Source organism: Galeopterus variegatus, unplaced genomic scaffold, assembly GCF_000696425.1.
Source record: "Galeopterus variegatus unplaced genomic scaffold, G_variegatus-3.0.2 Scaffold2774, whole genome shotgun sequence".
Lineage (NCBI taxonomy): Eukaryota > Metazoa > Chordata > Mammalia > Dermoptera > Cynocephalidae > Galeopterus > Galeopterus variegatus.
The window spans coordinates 161,785-184,715 of record NW_007728885.1 but is presented as its reverse complement, the minus strand read 5'-3'; the positions used below and the strand labels follow the sequence as shown (position 1 = coordinate 184,715).

The window sequence follows — 22,931 nt, the reverse complement described above, 5'->3', positions numbered from 1 at the left end:
TCAATCTTTCAATTACCCATTCCATTGCCTCAAACAATTGTTAGCTAGGCACCCGAAAATTTTGCATTTCTAAAGGGATGACTGCCCAGATGAAAAAAGATAGACAATTTGCCTAAACAAAGAAAAGCACATGTAAAGGCCCAGTTAAGACAACAGGAAAAGCAACTTAAACAAAGGTAATATTTGTTATGTAAACTTTAAATCAATGTCCTCCCCATTGCAAAAGTTCCCGTGGTTTAGGAGGGAGATGACTTTACAAATAAAAAATTTCTTTATAGATCTAAATTTCTTTTACAAAGAGTTTCAAAATAGCCAACTGGATTATAAGCGCTAACAGTATACACTGTTTTGGTTTTTTTTTTGTGACTGGTAAGGGGATCGCAACCCTTGGCTTGGCGTTGTCGGCACCGCACTCAGCCAGTGAGCGCACCAGCCATCCCTACATAGGATCCGAACCCGCGGCAGGAGCGCCGCACTCTCCCAAGTGAGCCACAGAGTCGGCCCAGTATAAGCTGTTTTAACAATTCATTTGAGTTATTCCTAGGGTTATGAAAATCCACCACTAAGCTCAACAGTTCAGATTTTGACCAAGGGGTAAAAGACAAAACTTTATCAGTGCCATTTGCAGACACCGTATTTTAAAAGGGGCCATAATCTTGGCTGGGGGGTGGGGGGGGATTTGTTCTGGAACCTCAGAAAAAAAGAAAAGGCAACTCAGACAAACTAGGATAAAGAGCAGAGAAGGAGTAGGCAAGGAAGGAGTTAAAGTGTTGGAGTGAGCAGGACTGAAGCCATGTTGGGACCAAACGCTGCCTGGGCTATGGGTTGGGGGAGGATTTTAAAAGGATAGTTTTTCTTTCCACTCTCGCTTCCCATCCCCTGACTTTCTTATCTCGCTCACTTAGTAGGAAAACAAGGCCGAGAAGCTAATTGGTACTTTGCAAAGCTACCAGTTCTTTCCTTGAGACTTGTAGAGTTTTGAGACATGATCAAGGCCAAAGGACTGAAGCTGACCTTGGGCACCAGCCAAGTACACCAGCGCAAATCAAAACCTTGCAGGGGCCTGAGACAACAGCAAAGATGAGAACGGAAACCAGATGAGGCCTTGGCGAGACCTTGTACCTGACCCATAGACACGGACCCCTCGTAACTCACGTCTCCTGCTCTCCTGCTTTTCACCTCCCACATTCCATTCCCTCAGCCCTTCCTTCAAAAACCCCTCAGTAAATGTAAGTCTTTGAGATGGGACAGCCGGCCATCTCCTTCAGCTGAATACATCTGCTTTTCTAACGCCAACCATTTGACTTCTGAGTTTGTTTTTTTTTTCCTTTCCTTTTCAAGGGGCGGGTAGCCGGACCTGAGCCTGGTAATGAAAGGAGCCTGTGAAAAGGGCGGGGAACACAAGGCAACAGATTCAGGCTTATTTGCTTCCTTTTCTTCATTTGTTTCCTTTTCTTTTTCGAACAATTTGAGTCTTTTCTCAATTTTAATGTTTTATTCCCTTGAAGAGGCAACAATAAAGTCATTTCCCCATTTGGTAGTTTCCATACACCAATTAAAATATCGTTCTTAAATACGTAAGTTTAGGCACATCAAAGGATCCCCATGTGGCTGTTGCTAGGGTGATGTCCTTTGCTAACTGTGCTAAGAAAGGTATTTATAAAACAAAACGTAAAGCCTGCAGGAGTGCCTGAAGGCAGAAAGCTTTGAAGACAGGGTACCAATGACTGTATGGAGAAGTCCCTCCCTGTAATAACCTGCATGGAGGAGTCTCTCCCTTTATTAACCAGTATGGACGAACTCCTCCCTTTATTAACTTGTATGGAGGAATCCCCTTATATGTTAATGAAACTTGAGTAGATCTTTATGAGAAATTTTTCCCTGAAGCCTCCAGACCTCTACCAATATGGAAGGTTGGGGTTGCAAGAGGACCTGGTCAGGCCCCCTCACCTCAGGTCTGGTTGGGTGTGGTGCAGCACATTCTTTTTAAACAAATTGCATGTGGGTGTGGAGTTAGTGCATATGCGTGCCAATGTATCTTTTTAGTTTTGTTGCTATTCTTGTGTTCTTAAGAGTTTGTGAAGCAGCACTAGCTGGCAGAGCTCGTGTCTAAAAAGAGAGCAGGTTTACTTCACTGGCAGCTGCTCAGTTTTTCTTTGGACTTTTCCAGTAGCAGTTGAGTTTTGAGTTTCTCTTTGGACTGCCTAGCTCTCAGACATGTGTGTGCAGAAATAAAGACTAGTCTTTCTTCAACCAAGGCTCTAAGGACCTTTTTTTCTAGTTACCTAGCTCATAGACCTGCATGTGAAGGGTTTGGGACCCAGTCTGGACAATGGGCTTGAGGGGTCTGTGAGCTCCAAACAAAGCCCTAGCTCCACAGTTGGCTACGTTGGCAGGATTCTGATGTTAGCCTAGCTCAATAGAGTCACAGTAGTTCTTTCCTTTTATTCTCCTTTCCTGGCCTCTTTTCTTCTTTATCAATTACCTCAATGATCCCCCACTGTTATTTTTCTTTATTATGATAGTCATCCTAGTGGGTGTGAAGTGGCATTTCATTGTTTTGACTTGCATTTCCCAATTGAATAATTATATTAAATATCCTTTCAGGGCCGAGCCCGTGGCACGCTCGGGAGAGTGCGGCGCTGGGAGCGCAGCAGCCTCCCACCGCAGGTTCGGATCCTATACAGGGATGACCGGTGCGCTCACAGCGCTCACTGGCTGAGCACGGTGCAGCCGGTCTCAAAAAGGACAAAAAAATAAATAAATAAATAAATAAATAAATAAATATCCTTTCATAGGCTTACTGGCCATTTGTAGATCTTCTATGGAGAAATGTCCATTCAAATCCTTTGCTCATTTAAAAATTGGGTTATTTATCTTTTTGTCTTTGAACTGTGATATTTATATTGATATATACTTTGAACTGTGATATTTATATATACTAGATGCTAGGCCCTTATCAGATATGTCATTGGCAAATCTGTTCCCCAATTCTGTGTGCTGTTTCTTGATAGTGTGATAGTGTCCTTTGAAGCACAAGATTTTTTAATTGTGATGAAGTTCAATTAGCCTATTTTTATTTTTGGTTGCTATGCTTTGGGTATCCTCAAAGAAACTGTTGCCTAATCCAAGGTAACAAATATTTATACCTGTGTCTTAATTTTAGAGTTTTAGAGTTTTGGCTTTTACATTTTGGTCTTTGATCCATTTTTAGTTAATTTGTGGTTGGTTTTTCTGAGGGGGTGTTGGTGGCTGGCTGGCAAAGGGTGAGTTAATTTTTACGTGTTTTTGAATAAGGGCCCAACATCACTCTTTTACATGTGGTTTTCCAGTTGTCCCACACATTTGGTTTTTTTCCTTGTTTGCTTGCTTATTTTTGGTTCTGCTCCAGTCACTTGCAACAACCTCTGATGTAGACTGGAGAGATATTACCAGCCACGTTTGAAATATACACCTTCACTCAACATTGACTATTCTTATGTTAGCATTTATCAACTTTGTGAAACCTTCCCCTATATAAGAACAGTAGAAGTAGGAAGATGCCCTTCCATGCCCTTATCCTCATTTAAAAAACAAAAACAAAAACAAACCACAAAAATAACCCTAATATTTCTCCTATTCTTATGGCTCCACACTTGTGCGTGTGCTTATACATTTAAATAAAATTTGTTTTAAAGCTGTATTAAAGACTTACATGTAAGACTTGAAACTGAAAACCCCCTGGAAGAGAACATAGTGGAATAGTTTCGTGACACTGATCTTGGCAATGATTTTATAGACATCACATCAGAAATATAAGCAACAAAAGCAAAAATATACAATGGGACTACATCAAACTAAAAAAAAAAACAAAACTTCTGTACATCAAGGCAACCAACAAAGTGAAAAGACAATCAATGGAACGTGAAAAAATATTTGCAAACCATATGTCTGATAAGAAGTTAATTCCCAAAATATAAGGAACACAGAAAACTCTATGACAATGAAATCAATAATGTGGTTAAAAATGGGCTCGAGACTTGAAGAGACATTTCTCCAGAGATGAAATACAAATGGCCAACAGGTATGAGAAAAGGTTTTCAATATCGCTAATCATCAGGGAAATGCAAATCAAAACTGCAGTTAGATATCACCTTATACCTGTTAGAATGGCTGTTTGATATACATACAAAGACAACAAGTAGTGGCAAGGATGTGGAGAAATTGGAACCCTTGTACACTGTTAGATGGAATGCAAAACGGTGAGGCTTCCATTGAAAACAGTATGGAGCTTCCTCAAAAAAATTAAAAATAAAACTACCATATGATCCAGTAGTCCCACTTCTGGATTTTATCCAAAAGGATTGAGATCAGGATCTCAAAGAGATGTTAGCATTCCCATGTTAATTGCCATGCTATTCACAATAGCCAAGATGTAGAAATACTTAAATGTCCATTGAAGGATGAATAGATAAGGAAAACATGGTATTTGCATGTGATGGATATTATTCAAACTTAAAAGAAAAATGAAATTCTGAAATATGCAGTGACATGGATGAACTTTGAGGACATCATGCTAAGTGAAATAAACAAGTCACAGCAGAACAAATACTGCATGATTCCACTTATATGAAGTATTTAAAATACTCAAATTCATAGAAGCAAAGAATAGAATGGTGGTTTTCCAGGACTAGGGGGAGGGAAAAATGGGTAGTTGCTAACCAACATGAATAAAATTTCAGTTATGCAAGATAAATAAGTTCTAGAGATCTGATGTACAACATTGCGTTCATAGATAATATGTATTACACACTTAAAAATCTGTTGATGGTAAATCTCATGCTATGTGTTTTTGCTACAATAAAAAAAAATTAATTAAAAAAAGAAACCTTCCTTTTTAACCTATGGAAACATATCTTCAAAAAATATCTCAGAGGGCTGGCCCAGTGGCGCACTGCTACAGTGCGCCGCTTGGGAGCGCGGCGGTGCTCCTGCTGAGGGTTCGGATCCCACATACAGACCGGTTCCCGCTCACTGGCTGAGCGAGGTGCGGGTGCAACACTGAGGGTTGCGATCCATTGCCAGACATGAAAAAAGACAAAAAGGAAAAAAAAAAAAATCTCAGAGAAAGACCCAATATGTAAAACATTGAAAAGCGGAACTACTATGCATGAATCAGAATGTGGTTTAGAATGAATGCAGGTGTGAAGATCTGGTATTTTATTAAATAAAATAAGCCACTTATGCACATACACTGGATAGTAATCTTATGGGACTTGAAGCCCAAAAAAAGTTTTATAGGGAAAAAGTAGGAATAGGCTCAAAGTGGTTTATATCAATGGTTTTCAACCATCTTGGAAAGTCATAATGGTTCAAAGAAAGCGCCTTAATGATTATCACAAAGAGTGGAGAAAAGAGACTTAGCAGGTAGGATTCTGCTATCAGTACAATTTCTTTTCACTGTATGCTTAATCTACATCTGTAAAGTGAGCTTTAACCAAGCAGAACAACCCCCAAATTCAATTTTAATTAAAAATAGATTTTTGTATTGTACATGTTGTTTGATTAGTTGGAGTATAATGTGTACATGGAGGAGAAGACATTCCACTTGATGCTTCTGTGTGTGTGTGTATGTGTGTGTGTGTGTGTGTGTGGGTGTGTGTGTGTGTGTGTGAGAGAGAGAGAGAGAGAGAGAGAGAGAGAGAGAGAGAGAGAGAGAGAGACTGTTCCAAAGGCATATGGGCTGGAGGCTCATGGTAATTGATATATTTAGGCCAATTTAATCTGCCTTCAACTTCCCTGCAAGCTAATTTCCTTTTCCATAAGGTGGGGTTGGGCATTGTAACCTTAACTACTCTTTCTTGTTGAAGTCTCTGTTAATATCAGGACTCTTGGTTGAAGAACAGGCATCCCACGAGCCTAACTTTACACCTTGTTAAAATTGCACCAAATTGGGCATTAGATACCCTGAATATCACTAACATTCAAGGTTTAGTTGAGGAAAATTAACACTTATCTTTTCGAGATTTAATTGTGGATGTGGATTTTAAATCCTGCTATGTAGTGACATATTGAAGATGATGATCTCTGTGGCATCAGAAGGGATTTCCTTTACCACCCTTCCAACCTGGAGGGCACATACATCTCTCTTACCTGATTCCTCCAATACAAGAAGCAGCAAGATGTCTGCAGCTACTAAAATTACGTTGAAGATGATCAGAAGGACTTCGAATTTGGTGAGCTGCCTCGCCATCTAGATAGACACAGATAATGGGATTAACGCAAAGCGCAAAGCCCTACCAATCTAAGAAAATAGATAAGCATTGTGATTAAAATTTGACGTCGTTTGCAAGAGGGCCTCAATTATCCACATTCCTTTTTACATAATCCAGTGAATATTTGTTTCCACTCATCGCGGTATCTCCAATTAACTCTGGTTTGTGTATCCAATACCTCTAGGGCTCTTGCCTTTTTTGTCTGCAGAGGAATTGAGTACCGTCCAAAGAATATATCTGACATAAAGAGTTGGAGACAGACAGAGGAGAATGACATACAGAAGACAGACAGATGAGGGTAGAGACAGCACACGAAGCCCATTTAGATGTCACTTTGATCTTCACATCCACTCTGTGCAGAAGAAAGAAAGGCACACTCGAGGAGCACGAAAGCAGCAAAACCTGAATCCAAGACTTCTTCCAGTTCCCATGGCATGAGACTGAGGTGTTTAACTGTTTAGACGTCATGGATCCTTTCAAGAATCTGATAATAACAATGAGCCTGATCCTCTTCCCCAGCATAATGCTTGCTTGTATAATGTTCACAGTACACAAATTCATATAAATCGGGCGGCTCACAGTAACCCTGAAGATTATGCATTGACCCAAGTTTTGAAATAGTTGCTATATTGGAGGGTACACTGAATGAGGAATCAAAGGACTTGAATTCTTGTCCTGGCTTTCTTACTAACAGATGGGCTATTTACTGATTAGGACCTGTGTTTTTACATCTACAAAAATGAGATCCGATCCTGGATGTATTCTCATTTCTCTGCTCTAATTACAGGAAATCTAACATTATGTGCCTCACAGTTCAATGACAGCCCTCCATTTCAGTGACTTTCATTGCTACTCCATTTCCATCATCCCCATCCATTAGCTGTATCCTGGAATTTATCATGCTCCAGAGTTGTTCCACTTTTGAAATTTTAAGCCCTACTTCTCGTTCGCTGGTCATAAGCTTATGCTCTTTCACTCTCTCGTTACCTTACTTCAATTTTCCTTATTCTTTGATCACATTGAGGCTTCTGTTCTCTCCTCTTTTCCTTTTAGTTTCTTAGCCCCTCCTGGCTTTTATTCCTAACTGACCTAGGCCTCAATAGCTAGTATTTAACTTGCCATTGTTCTTGCCTTCCTTGCTTTCTCATCTTCTCACTGAATCTATATGATGCAATCATCAATCCAAACATCTGCCTTCTGTGTTGATTTATCTGACTCAATGTAGATGCCACTAAGGCACACAGTCTCCCAAATAAGCTGGGCCTGCAAGCTGATTAACAGCTCCCAGGCCCAGTTTATTGACAACTCCTCTCACTTTTCCCAGTAGCAGATTAAAAACTTGATGCTTATTTTTAAGCCCAACCTCTGTCACCTACACTCATTGTCACCCAATATCATCTCCAGTGCCACAGAGTAAGTAACTATTTTTCAGAAACTGTTTCATCTCTCTACTTTTCAACTCAAGCTTTTCTACAAAAATTATCCACATCTAGATAAATTCTTACCTTTTCCCCTGTTTTCAATGGAAGAGTTTTTCCTCTTCTTGTCTAAGCATAACCTTTGTGTCTATTCTCTAGATCTCACAGCCACTCAATATCTTTAAAATCTTGTTCCACCAATTATCCCTCCTCTTTCTCGCCCTATCAGCTTCTCCCTTTGAGCTTCTTTTTCTCCCTTCATAAATATATCCCAAGTCACCTAAATGCTGTTGATGACTCTGTGTTCTGCTCTAGGTAGCATTATAACTTTCTTTTTCCTTTCCTAGCTAAGCTTCCAAAAAGGTAATTCCACACTATCTGTATTACCTTTCTCCTAATATTACTGGCATGGCTCATGCTTCCTGCATTCCACTGAAACTGCTCTTGCCAAAGCCATCAGTGACCTATCCGCTGCATACAAAAGGCACTGTCTCTATCATCTAGCATTATCCACCACTCCCTCTTCCTGAAAACTCTCCACCTATGGATTCATTGGTTTCACTTAATCTTGGTTTTCCACCTATGTTTCTGGATCCTTTTCAATTTCTTTTGGAGGCATCTGTTTCATTAAATGCTGATATTCCCCATATTTTTATATAGATCGTCTTTTTAAACTACTCACCCTCCTTGAGTACTCTCCACTCTCCACCACCCAATTGACTTTGTAGAACATCTGATGAATATTCAACCTGTATTTCTAGCCCAGAGATTTAGATTTATATATTCAACGACCTATTAGATGTCTCACTTGGATGTCCCACAAACTCAACCAGATTCAACATGGTTAGACATGAAATCGTATCTCCCCACACTCCAGTCCCAACTTCTGCCCATCTGCTGTATTAATTGCTCCTCAAATAGTTACTAGCTTAAGGAATAGAATCACAATTTCTTTAAAAATCTAAGGATATTTTTTGATTTATCTCTTCCTGTTAGTTTTCATGGTCAGTTACCAGTTTCGTCAGCCTACTTTCCCAATGTCTTTGGATCATTTGAATCTCCTATGTTCAAGTCTTCAATGGTTCTTTAGATAAACTAGAAACTCTTCTGCTTTGCAATCAAAGGTCTTCATGACTCCTGCTGTACCCATCTTCTCAGCCTGTTTTCACCCCCGTGTGCCTGACATACTAAACCAGCAGTGACCATCTATAGATCGGTATGGACAATGATTTTCTCTTGCTTTGTTGTTTTTAGTTTACTTCTTTTCTCACTTTACATTTCCCTGAATCCCTGCTCTTCTCATCCCCAACTCAGTGCCATGACCGTGTCTATAAATATTTTCATATAAGTGTGTAGCTTCAATTTTTAATTGAACCAGCCTTTTAGGTTAATGTGTAATAATCCAAGGAAAGAGGCACTTTATTATTAAAATGAGGGTGAGGAGAAAGGATCTACAGATAATTTGCCAAAAGGGATTCAGGTAGAACCCATAGCCCTTGGTTGAACTGGGGTTAAAGTTGGGGTTTATTGACTATTTTTTCCTATTAATCTAAGTCTATCAGGTGTCACCCTTCAACTTTCAATTGTTCAAAAGGTTTACTCTAATTCCCATAAGATATATATTATATTATTATATTCTCATAAAATCCTTACAGCAAAGTTGGTCCAGCAGGCATCATAATACCCATCTTCTGAGATGAATGTTAAGGAATTTTTTCTAACCACAATTATTGGTGAAACTGAGGCAAAAACTGGGAGTCACTACTTCTTAAATTACCACAATATCTCCCAGACTGCTGAGCTTAAAGACCTAGAGGATATATCTCCAGTGGTGGAATTTCAGGCAGTGGAAAATGTCTGAGGGGCCCACCCCGTACACTCGTAATTCTTGACTTAGTTCTTCATACATACAGCACATGACTCAATACCACAGCAAACACGTTGTCCATCATTTAGCCTCCTTCTCCAAGTGTTGTTTCTCTCTACAGAGAGGTTTTTCTTTCCAGCCTCTACAAACCAGAAACAGTCATCTCTTCCACAGCTTCCTACTCCTCCAAGGGAGCAGGTTCAGCACCGCAGCTCAGGAGGTTCAGCAACATTCTAGGGACAACCCCAGGCATTTTTCTGCCATAGGAGCTATTGTCCTGCTGAAATTGAGATGCATGTACCTTCCTCTGTATCTATGCCACCTACAACGAGTTCCAGAAGGATCCCATCAGTTTGCTCTTCTCTAGGTTTCTTCCAGTGAGAGAAGAACATCTCACACTGGACCCTCTTCATCTGTCCTCTGAACACTGATGCACGTGTGCATGCACACACATCCCCACACCCCTCTCCTATCCATGCACCATCTCATCTTCATTCCTCATCCTCCAAGAAGAGGGAAGAAAATACCAGGTCCGGAAGAAAAGCGTGGGCATCCAGATCAGTTAACAGAGCAGGAGACAGGAAACTCACAAAAAGAAAGAGATCTCACCTGTTCAAATCACCACCTGTATGGGGAAATGTACTCACCTCATAGCTTTAACGTTGTCTCTGCTGCATCTATCCCGCAGTGATTCGAGAGGGGCCCTGAGCAAAAATGACCGGACCAATGTACCCAGCTTCTGCTGTGATCGATTTATTGCCCTATAAAGCTGACAGCAATTGGAGGAGGTGAGCACATTTTACAACAGACCATAAAGGGCCCTTGCTCTCCCTGTGACATAGGAGAAAGCTCTGTTTGTTAACAAAAGGGGAAGGTAGGGTTTTGTTTTGTTTTTTCTAATAGCTGTTGCTCCTCTGTGTCCTTGTTCATATCCAATTACTTTGCTTGTCACACATCCAATTATGCTTGCTCCTCTATCCATGTAGCCTAAAGTGCTCAAGAGCCAGGATCTGGTCCATCTTCTTCACTGTTGTTTCCTGTGCTTAGCAACCTGCCCAGTATTCACAGATATGTTTAAATATATGGCTATTCGTTGAATACGTAAGTGAAAGAATGAGTAGATCTTTGTTCATCTCATTGTTTCTCTATTTTTGTCCTTCAAAGTTCTCTTGGTATAACTTAGCTTTTCATTAATTTGAATAAGCCTTTCCATGAATTATTCTAAATAAGTGAAGTGCCATTAAAATAGAAATTGCATAATCATAAAGTGGGAAAACACCTCTAAAGGATATTTGTCATGATATTTGATGGCTCGGTGCCTTTCAAAAACTCTAGTTATACTTAAATTAACTTAAGGAACATCTCACCTTGAGAATTCTGGCTCTCCAAAGAAGCAACTAGAAATTCTCTTTTACAGACTCCATTGCAGCTAAGGTAGCGGGGCATGTGGCATAGGCTCAGCCAATGAGATGTGCCTATGAATGCCTTAGATCCAGAATATAGAGAAGGAGGTACCACATGGAATTTAGGATGGTGGAGAGAGATCACGTTTCAGAGGCAGCAGGGACAAGAGACCTAGTGGCGTCCTGTGCTCAGTGTTAGGGGAGTACACTGCCAGACACGTGATAAGGACAGTGGCCAGAGAATCACAGGGTGATCTGGGTGTCGTCCTTAGGCACATGGCCTACTAACCTCTGTAACCCTCCTGGAGATTCCATGAGTCACTAATACCTTTTTTAAATGTCTGCTTAAGCTAGCTAATGTGGGTTGTTTTTCAATCAAGATAAAATTCACTGTTGGGAAAATATAGGAAAATGGTCAGGGCCCCTCACATGTTTAGAATCTTGCCGAGCATTTGCTGTGAATAGGTTGTGTGTGGGCGGAGTTAGTGCACCTGTACGGCGCCACAATTTGGCTGGTGTTTTACTGCCTCAGGCAGCCACCATGGCAAGCAGCCATGCTTTCCAATCTGGGGCTTCCAACGATCTGTTTGACAGTTACCTAGCTCATAGACCTGCGTGTGAAGGTCTGGTGACCCAGCCTGGTGTGTGAGGGATCTGGTGACCTAGCCTGGCCAACGGGCTTGAGGGGTCTGGGAGCTCCAGACCCAGCCCTAGCACTACAATAGGCCCAGACAGCAGGAAGCCAACATTAGCCAGACCTTTACATTCACATACCATAAAATTCATTGTGTTTTAGTATATTCACAAAGTTGTGCAACCATCAACTCTATCTAATTCCAGAACATATTCATCACCCCAAGAAGAAACTATTTACTCACTCACCGTTCTCCTCTCCCCTATTCCTGCAACCGCTAATCTACTTTTTGTGTTTATGGATTTGCCTACTCTCGACATAAATGAAATCACAGTATGTGGCCATTTGTGTCTGGCTTCTTTTACTCGGCGCAATGTTTTGAAAGCTCATTCATGCTGCTGCAGGTATCAGTACTTTATTCCTTTTTATGTCTGCATAATATCCATTGCGTGGATAGGCCATATTTGGGTCATCCATTTATCAGTTGATTTACAATTGAGTTGTTTCAACCTTTTGGCTGCTATGATAATGCTGCTCTGAGCATGCATGTCCAAGCTTTTGTATGAATATGTATAGATTCATATATGCATGTATTTTCTTGGGTATATACCCAGGAGTGGAATTGCTGGGACAAATGGTAACTCTTATGTCTAACTTTTTAAAGGACTTCAGAACTGTTTCCCAAACTGGCAGCACTATTTTACATTCTCATTCCCACCAATCATATAAGAAGGTATACTGTTTTTTGATAACATCTAAGAACCATAAGTAATAATGGCCATAGTAGTCCTCCATATTTGCTTTAAATGCTCACTATATGGGCAAACAGGTACACACACACACACACACACACACACACACATTTACACACACACACACAGAAAGAAAGAGAGATAAAGAGAGAGAAATAATTAGGTTTCTGCATTATGAGCTCCTGGAATGACATATCCACCTTATCTTTTGCTCCAGTACAAGGTATCCTTTGTTAGAAGGAAAATGTACCTGGATCTCATTTGAAATGGGAAGACATTTTGGCAAAATATCAAGAAGGGAGATTTATTGTTACATAAGAACTTTCCATTCTTTTCATGATACTTTACTCTTAACTCCCCACATGCTGTGCTGATTTGTGGTATCATTCACATTTCTACGGTAATCTATACCCCTTTTCTAAAGTGCAGAAAATAGCCAACCTCACCATCTTTTCTTGCTGACTAGCAAGAAGATATTGGGTCACATGCTTGTGTTGACTGATGCAAAAGTAACAGAGCCATTCTGAAGGGAAGAGACAAGTAAGTGACCCCAAATCTCCCAGTTGTCTATTAGTAAGAATGTGTGGTGAAGTTAGCCATGGACAGAATCAAATAGTTATCAAAGTAAGCAGATTGTTGGAATCATCAGGTCAGAAACCAGCTGTATGTATGACCTTAATCTTCAGAGCTCCAGCCTCCACAGACAGATACAAGATTCCCAATGACTCTGATGTAATGACAAGAACAGGAGAATGTTGGTGAGACCCTGACTCTCTGGCAAAGCCAACACAACCTTATCTTTTTTTTTTTTTTTGTGGAAAGTTTTATTTATTTATTTTATTTTTTAATTTTATTTTGTCAATATACAATGTAGTTAGTTACAACCTTATCTTTATAAGTACGTGTACAAGTAATGTTATAACATTGATGAGAAATGGAATAAATTTCTTCCTACTTAAGTGAAAGGGTTTGAGATTGGGTTTTTTTTGTTTGTTTGTTTTGTTTTGGCATATCTATGAATGTATAAAATAAAATTATGTGATTTGGAGGAGAAAGAATATGTCAAAAAGTAAGAACCCCCAATCTTTCCCTTAATAGCTGTCTGAGAGTTATACGTGTAGGTCCCTGTTGCAGGGGCCATGATGGGGTAGCCACAGATGGATATGGCTCCATTCAAAGTGGTTTTCAAAGTGGCCTGAGGACCAATCTCTGGGGGTCCCTGAGACTTTTTCAGGACAGTTGTGAGGTAAACCTATTTTCACAAAAATACTAAGAAAATATTTGCTCCTTTTACTCTCTTTCTCTCATAAGCACACAGTGGAGTTTTCCAGAGGCTACATAACATGTGATATCATGAAAGACTGAATGCAAAGCAGATGTGATAATCAAGCTTTCTTCTATTAAGCCAGATTTTAAAGAAATTTGCAAAAGTATTTAATAATGCTAGTCTTTTAAATATTTTTGGTTTTGGAAAATATAATTAATTTAATTTTTAATAACCCTGTGAACAAGAGCTCTTGGGATCCTCAGTAAAGAAGTCCTGAGACCAAAACATTTGAAGACTACTGATAAATATATAAATTTTAAAATTCTTTCTTCAAATGGGATTCCAGTATGTAAATAAGTGAATGAATGAAGCCAGGGTGGGAGCTCACAATCCTGCCCATCCACCTTCTCCCCACCTCTGAGGAGCTGCAAAGAGCCCTGGGCCACTGCACAGCTTCACCTGATCCCAGAGAGACAAAGTGACTCAACCAAGTGTCCTGACCCTAAAGATTGCTTCTGAGTTTTTCTCCCTTCAATGAAGGAAGCACACAATGCCCTGGCCAGTAGACTAACCACCTGCGACGGGGAGGGGCAGGATGCTACCTTATGCTCAGAGATGGACCACTCTGCTCCAGGCAGAGAAACTAGGGGAGCCACAAACCCAGCTCGTCCACTGACCTTTCCCAGAGTTGCACAGAATCTACTTCTGCACTGAAGGGCTACATGTCCTTGTGAAGCTGGCTACTTAAAAGCCATAGTACTGTATACCTCAAAATTGCCAAGAGAGTAGATTTTAGGTGGTGTCACCACAAAAACGCGGTGTGTATGTGAGGTAATGCATATGATAATTAGCTCAATTTAGTCATTACACAATGTATACATTTATCAAAACATCATATTTTATACCATATATATACAATTTTTATTTGTCAATTTAAAAATTGTTAATAGTTTAATTTTTTTTTAAAGCCAAAAGTGAATTCAAGATACAGGAAACTGATGCTTGGAAGCTCTTGTGACAGCTACAACTACACAGGATCTGAGTCTGGGAAGCTGGCATGCCCTAATTTATGGGCTCTTGAATAAGTGTCCCCAGACCTCCCAGGCGGACATGGGTATAACTTAGGGAATCTATGAACATAGATTTTTAAAAAATACTTTTTTTTTACTAATTTCTAACTGAAATTTAGCATTTCCTTAGATTTTTAATGCAGACAAAAGAGCACAGTAGTTTTAGCACTGTACAGGAGTTTGTCAAAATAGTCACAGGTATCTTCATATTTTCACATTAGGAAACTATAGTAGATATCTCACAATCTTATTTATGCTAACCATTGCATTTAAATTATGGCATTATTATTTCTACTGCTAGACCGTTTTAACTTGATAATAATAAAAAAATACCTTCGTGTTACTACATCAGATTTTTAAAACAAATTTGTATAAGTATATTTAATATAATACGTTTTCTTTAAAATAGTATGTGTCTTACTTGATGCACTTAAAAACATTGTTCTGAGGAGGGATTCCAGAGGTTTCCCCAGGTGTCATGGGACTCCCGACACTATGAATGTGCCCGTCCCCCCATGCCTCACTCAAGGTGGTGGCCATGAGGATTCACTAGCAGAAAGCTTCTCCTTGAGCACTTTCCAGCAACCAGAGCCAACTTCCGCCAATATATCCTTGACGGCAAGATAAAACATTTCTCAAATATAAAGTAAATCATGCTTTCATCCTCGTAGCCTTCCCAAGTTGATAATAGGAGAGTCAAGAAGTTTCCCATCTCTCTGATCAGAGGATTCCCATGGGTGCTTTCCCACATTTCACTAATTGCATAGATAGCTCAAGTCCTCATCTGAAAGCCCCTTATTCTGATAATTAGAACATTAAGCCAAATTAACAGTACTGTTTATCTGTAGCCTCACGCAGGTGCCCGCACATGGGTATGCAAGCAGAATGGCTTCCTCGTACACAAGGAAAGAAAAAGGCTTAGGGAAGTAGAAACATTCATTTCAAACACACTCATTTTAACTCATTTTCGAGTAATACTAAAAGTAAATATCTATGTTGAACATTAATATATAATTTCTTTATCCCAAATTTTAACCATCTAGTGTTTTAGCCAATAGTGTTGCAACTCCTATTTTTGTCAGAGTTAATATTTTACCAGATATGACAATGACTATGATGATGAAAACAACAGCAATGCAAGTGCACTTTTCCACAAACCCAAATCTTAAGAAAGATGCATTGCAGAGATGTAAGGAAAGGAGTGGATAATCATAAATCAGATCATTTCATCAGTGGATTACACTGCAGGAGCTCTGATGCCGAAGAGAACCAGGAAGACCAACTCACCAGAGTTTGCTGAACAAACAGAAGCCTTAACCTCAGAGATTACCCATGATTAAAATATCACAGAATTCAAAATCTCCTGCAAATTCGTTTTATTTTTCTGTGGCATATAAATTGCACATGGGGACTATAGTTATATACAGAGTAGATTTACACATTCTGAAGCATATTACTGTGAAAATAAATTATTTTTTACATCCATAATCCTTCCTTCAGTTTTGCCTGCTTAAAATCTCATCCTCACCCCTATTTCCATCTGCTAAGGATTTCCTCCAGCCCCTCTTCTCTCTTCCAAGTGAGTAGACTCCTTTCTCCTCCCCATGAGGCTACTATTTCTGACAATTTTCCATTATGTTCTTACTTGATCACTTGCTTTTCTTGGAGGTTTGTTAATTTATTTATTTATTTTTATCTAACACAAAATAATTGTACATATTTATGGGAGGTGGTGTAATATTCTGATACCTATACACAATATGTAATGATCAAATCAGGGTAATTATCATATTCGTGACTTGAAGCGTTTATCATTTATTTGTGTTGGGCAAAATCCTCTCAAAATCCTCTTTCTAGCTATTTGAAAATATGGAATAAATTATTGTTAACTAAAGTCACCCTACAGTGCTATAGAACACTAGGAATTTTTCCTCTTATTATTCTTTTGTATCCATTAATCAGCCTCTTCCTGTCCTCTCCTCTCCCTTACCCTTCCCAGACTATAGTTATGATCACTTTTATCCTCATCTTCTGTTTCCTTTGATCTTTCCTGTTAAAGAAAAATCTTTCCTTTCCTCGTGTCTGCCTTTTCTTCCCCTTATGTCATGCTCTCAGTATATTGTCCCTACAACCAACTAGCAGGTGTTCTTTCTGGATAGTTTCATGAGGTGTTGTTTAGCTTCAAAACCTGAAACTGTCATGGCAAGTTTTTCTTGTGTATTTAGCAAGAGAGTGGGGTCCATTCCATGATTACACACACACACACACACACACACACACACACGTCTTCATGACATGTTATATGAGGAACCATTGATACCATACTAATCACAGAGACATTAAGGTAACTCATAGATTTTTCACACATCCCTACTGCCTGTCCCACAGGGCTAAGATTTTACCTTTAGGATTCACAGACAAAACATATAATACAATTAATAAAATATTTTACACATGTATGAGCCAATTAGCAACACACAAAAATTTAATGAGCATGAAGTATCAGTAGCTTCAAAGTCATTCGCAGTAAGGATCTTGCTCTAAAACTTCACAGAGTGCTTCCCCATGTCAAAGAAATGAAATTATGTAGGCTGATGTCTTTGTCAGTCACATCAATGCTTAACACCTGTTGGGAATCAAAGGAAAAGTATTGGGCATCTGGTGTTTGAAATTTCCTGCAGGCACAAGTTCAACAAAACATATAACCTCCTAACACTTGCACAATTTGTTGCTTACTTGCCAGACTGCCCTCAAATTTTCAGGTGAGGAGGGTGTTTCCTAATTCCTTAGAGTACAAAGACTGTTCAGTGATGGAGACGGGATGATTGGAGAATGCAATACGCAACCGCTTCAGAAAAACAACTGTATGGGCAAATTAGAGAGAATGCCCTCTTTCCCATTCTTCTGAAGTGTGGATTTTCCATGAAGCCCTCTTACTGTTTTCCCCTTCTCCTATTTCCTCACAGCACCCTGATGATCACCCAGGAAGAGTCCAATATAACTTTCCAGAAGGTTTTGCTGTGGGTGCAGCATTAACTTGCGTACCAGTCCATGAACTGGTCAATGACAGAACTAGGCAGTCTTTCATAAGCTCTTGGTAAAGGTGGGGAAGTTGGTTGACAAGAAAACCACAAGCTTGAGGAAACGAATAAGAAAAAAAATACAGAACTAAATGAAAACTTTTCAAGCCTGAAACAAAAGTTTGCCTTTAGTTCTGTATTTTTTTTTTTAATTTTGTTGTTTCTTTTTTTTTTTTTTTTTTTTTTTTTTATGATGACTTTAGTAATCAGGAAGAAATAAAATAGTTTAATATTACTAAATATTTTTTTTTTTTATTTTTTTTTTTTTTTTTTTTTTTTTTTTTTTTTTTGGTATGATGACTTTAGTAATCAGGAAGAAATAAAATAGTTTAATATTACTAAATATTTTTAACATTAAAAAATAGTTTACTTTTTAAATTTTTACTATTACTACTAAAAATAGATTTAATGTTTTTTATTAAAAAATTAAAAAACTATTTTTTATTTGTAGGGTGGCTTTAGTAGTCAGGAAGGATTATGAAAGAAAAATAGTTTAGGAAAAAGCAAGAAGCACACAAGGAAGAAAAGGTACCATTTGCCATCAGCATAACAGGTCTTGGGACCACTGTACTACATGAATCTCAAAGTGCAGATTTTTCCACGTATTTAGCATGTATGAAATCAGAATGCATCTTATAATCAACAGCCTTAGGATTATTGTGAGCCAAGCAGCACTTATAACATAATTGCTATTGTCTGTGCATGTGTAACTTCACTGCTATTATGGTTATTAAGAATGAATAGACTGCAAGTGAATAGATTCACCATTTAAGCATTATTTTAGGAAAGAACATGTAGTAAGATCAAGAAAATGCTAGGATGAAATTTGTATAAAGCCCATTAGTGGCTTAGAAGAAAATCTCACAGACAGTAGTGGAAGAATTTTTTTGAAATGCTGAATCACCATCAACCTTGGTAGTGTGGAGGAAATATCTTAAGCAATTTGTGTCAGACACTTTTCTTTTAAATAAAAATAAATAAAAGAATAAAATATTTAAATAATAAAATGATAAAAATGTTTTAATGCACATTTAAATAATAAAATAAAATATGTAATACAAATTTAAGGTTAAGGTTCTAGTAATTCTAACCCTTCTTCACATTCAGGGTCTACTTCTTCTAAATTACTCTGATGTGTCTCCGCCCAACATTTTCCTCTGTATTGACACTTCAAATACTAAAATATTTAGATTAAAAATCTAAGTTTCAGAAGCTTTCTACTAGTTTAAAATAAAAAATTTGAGTAATAGGAAAGCGTTGTATCATAGTTTTATCAGCCTTTTTTCTTCCTTCATGGCGCATGAAATAATGGAGCAACATTTAACTGATGTTGTCTTATGTCTGATGAAATACGGAAGCTCCAGCTGTTTGGGAAGTTAATCTCTGAGGCAGAGGTGAAGAAGTAAAGACAATGTTTTACATAGGTTTGCAGACAAGAGGACAAAATTGGTAAGTAAGGATCCAGACCTTCGATTCCAAAGGAAAATAAAGCATGAATTTTCCCTTCATCTTCATACTGTCCCCTGCTGACAGTCTGAAAACAGAGGGATTCCTGAAGGGCTTTGCAGGAAAAGAGTGTCATTTGAAGGGAAACAGTCAGGCATTGCACTGGGCATGTCAGGGTGGGAAACACCATTTGGACTTTCCACGGGTCACAAACCTGTGTTGTAGAGTCATAGTTGGAAGTCAGCGTCATGACCGTGCCACTCACAGAGATGCTGACACTAGTACTGGGGACACTGTCCACTCCCCAGATGTCAATGTAGCCCAGTTTCAAAGGGTTTATATCGTTGATGTAATTGTTGAAAATTATATTACTCTGCATTGTATTCTGTCAAGTTGGAGATAAAATAGCAAAATTAGTTCAAATTCTTCCCAACCTCTTTTTAGGTACAAATGTAGATCATGAAGTAAGAGAACTTTGGAGTCACCATCTTGTGTCCTTGGGTAGTGAAAACCATGATTTCGGCACTCTGTCTCCTGCTCCAACTACCATTCATTTGCACTGACAAGCACTTGCAGGGTTTCTAGCATTTCTCTGAACTCTACAGGAGACACCGTCTCAACTACAAAGAAACTTATATTCTACAGTGTGGAATTCACAAAATCTGCAGACAATTCCAAGCAACATAGAAACAAGGGCAAGATAACATAGAAACAGTCTGTCCATCTGTGAAATAGTAAACTGAAATAAGTTACTGATGAGATGTGATAGGTTTAATCACAGAAAACTTCCCGGGAGCATAGTAAATCTCCACCTGAAGTCTGGAGAAAGGGAAGGATGTGAATTAGCAAGACGATTGCTGAAAGAATTCTAGGTAGTGTTTTCTACTCCTACAATATACAGCATTCTACTAAGACAGTAGAAGTCTATTCTCACACTCACCTGGCTGGCAGAAAAGGTGGCGAAGTAGTAGAGTCCTTTTTCATAGGTATCTGCAAACAAACGACAGATAAAATGTGACCCAGGCCTATGCTATAGAATTCTAATTGATGCTCGTCTTGGTTGAGAGGGCAGGAGTTATTTTTGTTTGGTTTATTTTATTTTTCTTCTTTACAGAGTTCCATTTTGTAATTTAAGTCCCCTTTGTAAGACTAATCTGACTCTGCACCCCACTCCAGTTTATGCAAAATGTTTGAAATGAGTGGTTATAGATGCACCTGTCTGACAGTCACTCATACAGCAGTTTCCTAGCAGCACTCTTAGGCTGCTTCTCTTGCTGTGGTCCACCATTCCCAACATCTTCCTAGTCATCTCAGAATTTCCAGATTCCTTCTGCTAGATGTGCATATATGTGCACATACACACGTACACGCACACATACACAAACACCAAGACTGGTATCTTGGTGGGTTTATCTTGAGAGGTATTTTGAGAGTTATTAGGCAACTTTTAAAATGTTATCTCCAGAGAACAAAGTAAACCAAGCAAAGACTTCTTTGTCCTTTATCCTTAATGTATGAAGTTCAGCTTATCCAGTGAAAGGTGACTAATCAGGGGACTTGTTTCAGGTATTCCCATTCCATGCACTACCCTCGTGACTTCTCACTAACTTACTTGCCATTCAGTCAGGAGCCATTGTCTATCCTCTAGAACTGTCTAAGACAGTAGCTGTCCTAGATAGTGGCTACTAGCAAAATGTAACTGTTTACATTTAACTTAATTAAAATTAAATAAAATTAAAAATTCACTTTCTCAGATGCACTGGTCAAATTTCAAGTACTCAATAGCCACATATACCTAATAACCACCATATTCAACAGCAGAAGATAAAGAACATCTCCCTCATTGCAGAAAGTCCTATCGGACAACAATGATGTGGAAATAGCTGATGAGACTTGAGCCCTCCTCCTGAGAGTTGACCAATTCCTGCAAACTCCTAAAGGAAAATTCCTCAAATATCCAGCGCCACTGATAGAGGCATTGCTCCTCTTATTGCAACAATAAACCATGTAATTAGGGAATGTGTCCTTGACCATAATTCCTATGAAAGTTTATCTCAGCTTTATGAAGCTTTTATATGAAACTTCCCACAGTGGATTGGGACGGTTGAGGAATGGAGAGAGATTCAACCTAGGCTTCATTTATATGAGGCATAAGGATCATATACAATATGGGTCCTACACTTAAAGTAACAAGTGACTATATTTAAAAATGCACAATTGTTTTAATATTGGAAAGGAAGAAGCAGGCCTGTAAGAGATCCAGGAACTTAGTCAATGGTGTTGACACGCATCCCAGGGAACCCTCCTCACCAATGCTTTCTCCGTCATCCCAGAAGAGCCAGCCCTCAGCAGATCCCTCATCATCCAAGGCAACCTTGAAGCCCATGAATTTCTGGCGACTGCAGTGGGGTGGGAGAGAGGCATTAGCTAAAAACAAAGTCACAGCCACAATCAAGAGTTTTCATAAAAACATAAAGGAGCAAAAGGAATAAAACTGGGTACTGGAGATAGGAACCAGACCCTACGATCAAGAGACTTGTGAGCTAGTTCTACTTCTATCATCATCTAGCTCTGACTTCGTGTCATGAATGAATGAATGAGTGAGTGAGTGAATCTAAGGGGAAGTTTCCCTTAAGGCTTTTAAAGAAACTACAAGAAAACCGGGTTCCTCTTTTCCCCTGTGTGAGGAAAATCCTGATGCTGTAATCTTTCTTCTTTCATTATCTAATTTCGAAAACATGAACCGTGAGCTCTGTTTACAAATGTCCTAAATTCTTCAGTTCCTATCTGCATCTTTGGAATCAAATGAGTAGGGGTCTAAGAATTTTAGGATTGGTACAAGACAGACATGGATTTTAGTCTCTATTCACCTCCTTACTTGCTGTGTGACTCCGAGTAGATCACTCAGCCTCTTGAAGCCTCTCTTTGCTCATCTGTGAAATGGGGACAATAACAGTCCCTACCTCACAGAGTTAATTTTTTTCCTTTTGTTAAAGAAAAATAGATAATCTCAACATAGAAATCTCTATATTATCACAGAACAAGCATTCCCTTGATGTTAATTATTACTAATTATTACATAGACTTAGGTCTAGAATTTTAAAATCTTTTATATGAAGGATCTCAGCGTAGGTATCAGTTGTAATATGACTTAAACAATTCCTCAGCAGTAGCTTTCTTAGGAAAGAGTCAATTACAATGCAGTTAGTGTTTCAAAACTATCAATGGATCACGGTTGCTCCTATGTTGATTTCCATTTCAAATGTCACATCTTAGACCTATCTTCTCACTCATTTAGATAGAAAATAATTGTTAATAATTGTTCACAGAGTGCAGAGTTTGAAAAAAAGGTTAAAATTCAAATAAGCAAGCAGACGAAAAATGAGTGTTACTTAGTGAAATTGCTTTTGGGCTCGAGAGTGATGCTCCTGTGCTGGTGGGCTTCATTACAAAGGGGTGAGCTAACTGGTATGTAAAGGAAAACACTAGTCCCTTCATTCACCTTAAGTGAGTGTTCAGTGCAGGCTCTTGCCAGGGCAGGATGTAGCCTCCACGGACATGAAGATTAATGTGGTCTAGAGGGGCTGGCAAGTTCTTCCACTCTTTCCTTGCATTAACATCCACACCCTGTGGGCCAGAAGAAGGTAAGAGATGCAGAAGAGAACACACACCTCCCTGAACACTGCACTTTGCCAGACATCTTGTCCACCCTCTGAACTTGCTGCCTGGTCATCACCCTT

General features: G+C 39.0%; 2 protein-coding genes across 2 annotated transcripts in view; both read right to left on the bottom strand.

Moving 5' to 3' along the window:
- The window catches only part of LOC103598903 (maltase-glucoamylase, intestinal-like), a 91,677-nt gene extending 85,445 nt beyond the window's left edge, over positions 1-6,232 (bottom strand). Inside the window, 1 exon segment of the mRNA XM_008582965.1 lies at positions 6,133-6,232. Coding sequence (XP_008581187.1) covers positions 6,133-6,232 — 100 coding nt within the window.
- Positions 6,233-17,033: 10,801 nt separating this feature from the next.
- MGAM (maltase-glucoamylase (alpha-glucosidase)) overlaps positions 17,034-22,931 on the bottom strand; it is a 73,474-nt gene continuing 67,576 nt past the window's right edge. The window contains exons 42-46 of the mRNA XM_008582964.1: positions 22,694-22,818; positions 21,502-21,590; positions 20,132-20,181; positions 19,406-19,576; positions 17,034-17,291 (exon numbers count right to left, since the gene is read on the bottom strand). Of these exons, the coding sequence (XP_008581186.1) occupies positions 17,214-17,291; positions 19,406-19,576; positions 20,132-20,181; positions 21,502-21,590; positions 22,694-22,818 (513 nt within the window). The 3' untranslated portion in view covers positions 17,034-17,213. The remainder of the gene's footprint in view (positions 17,292-19,405; positions 19,577-20,131; positions 20,182-21,501; positions 21,591-22,693; positions 22,819-22,931) is intronic.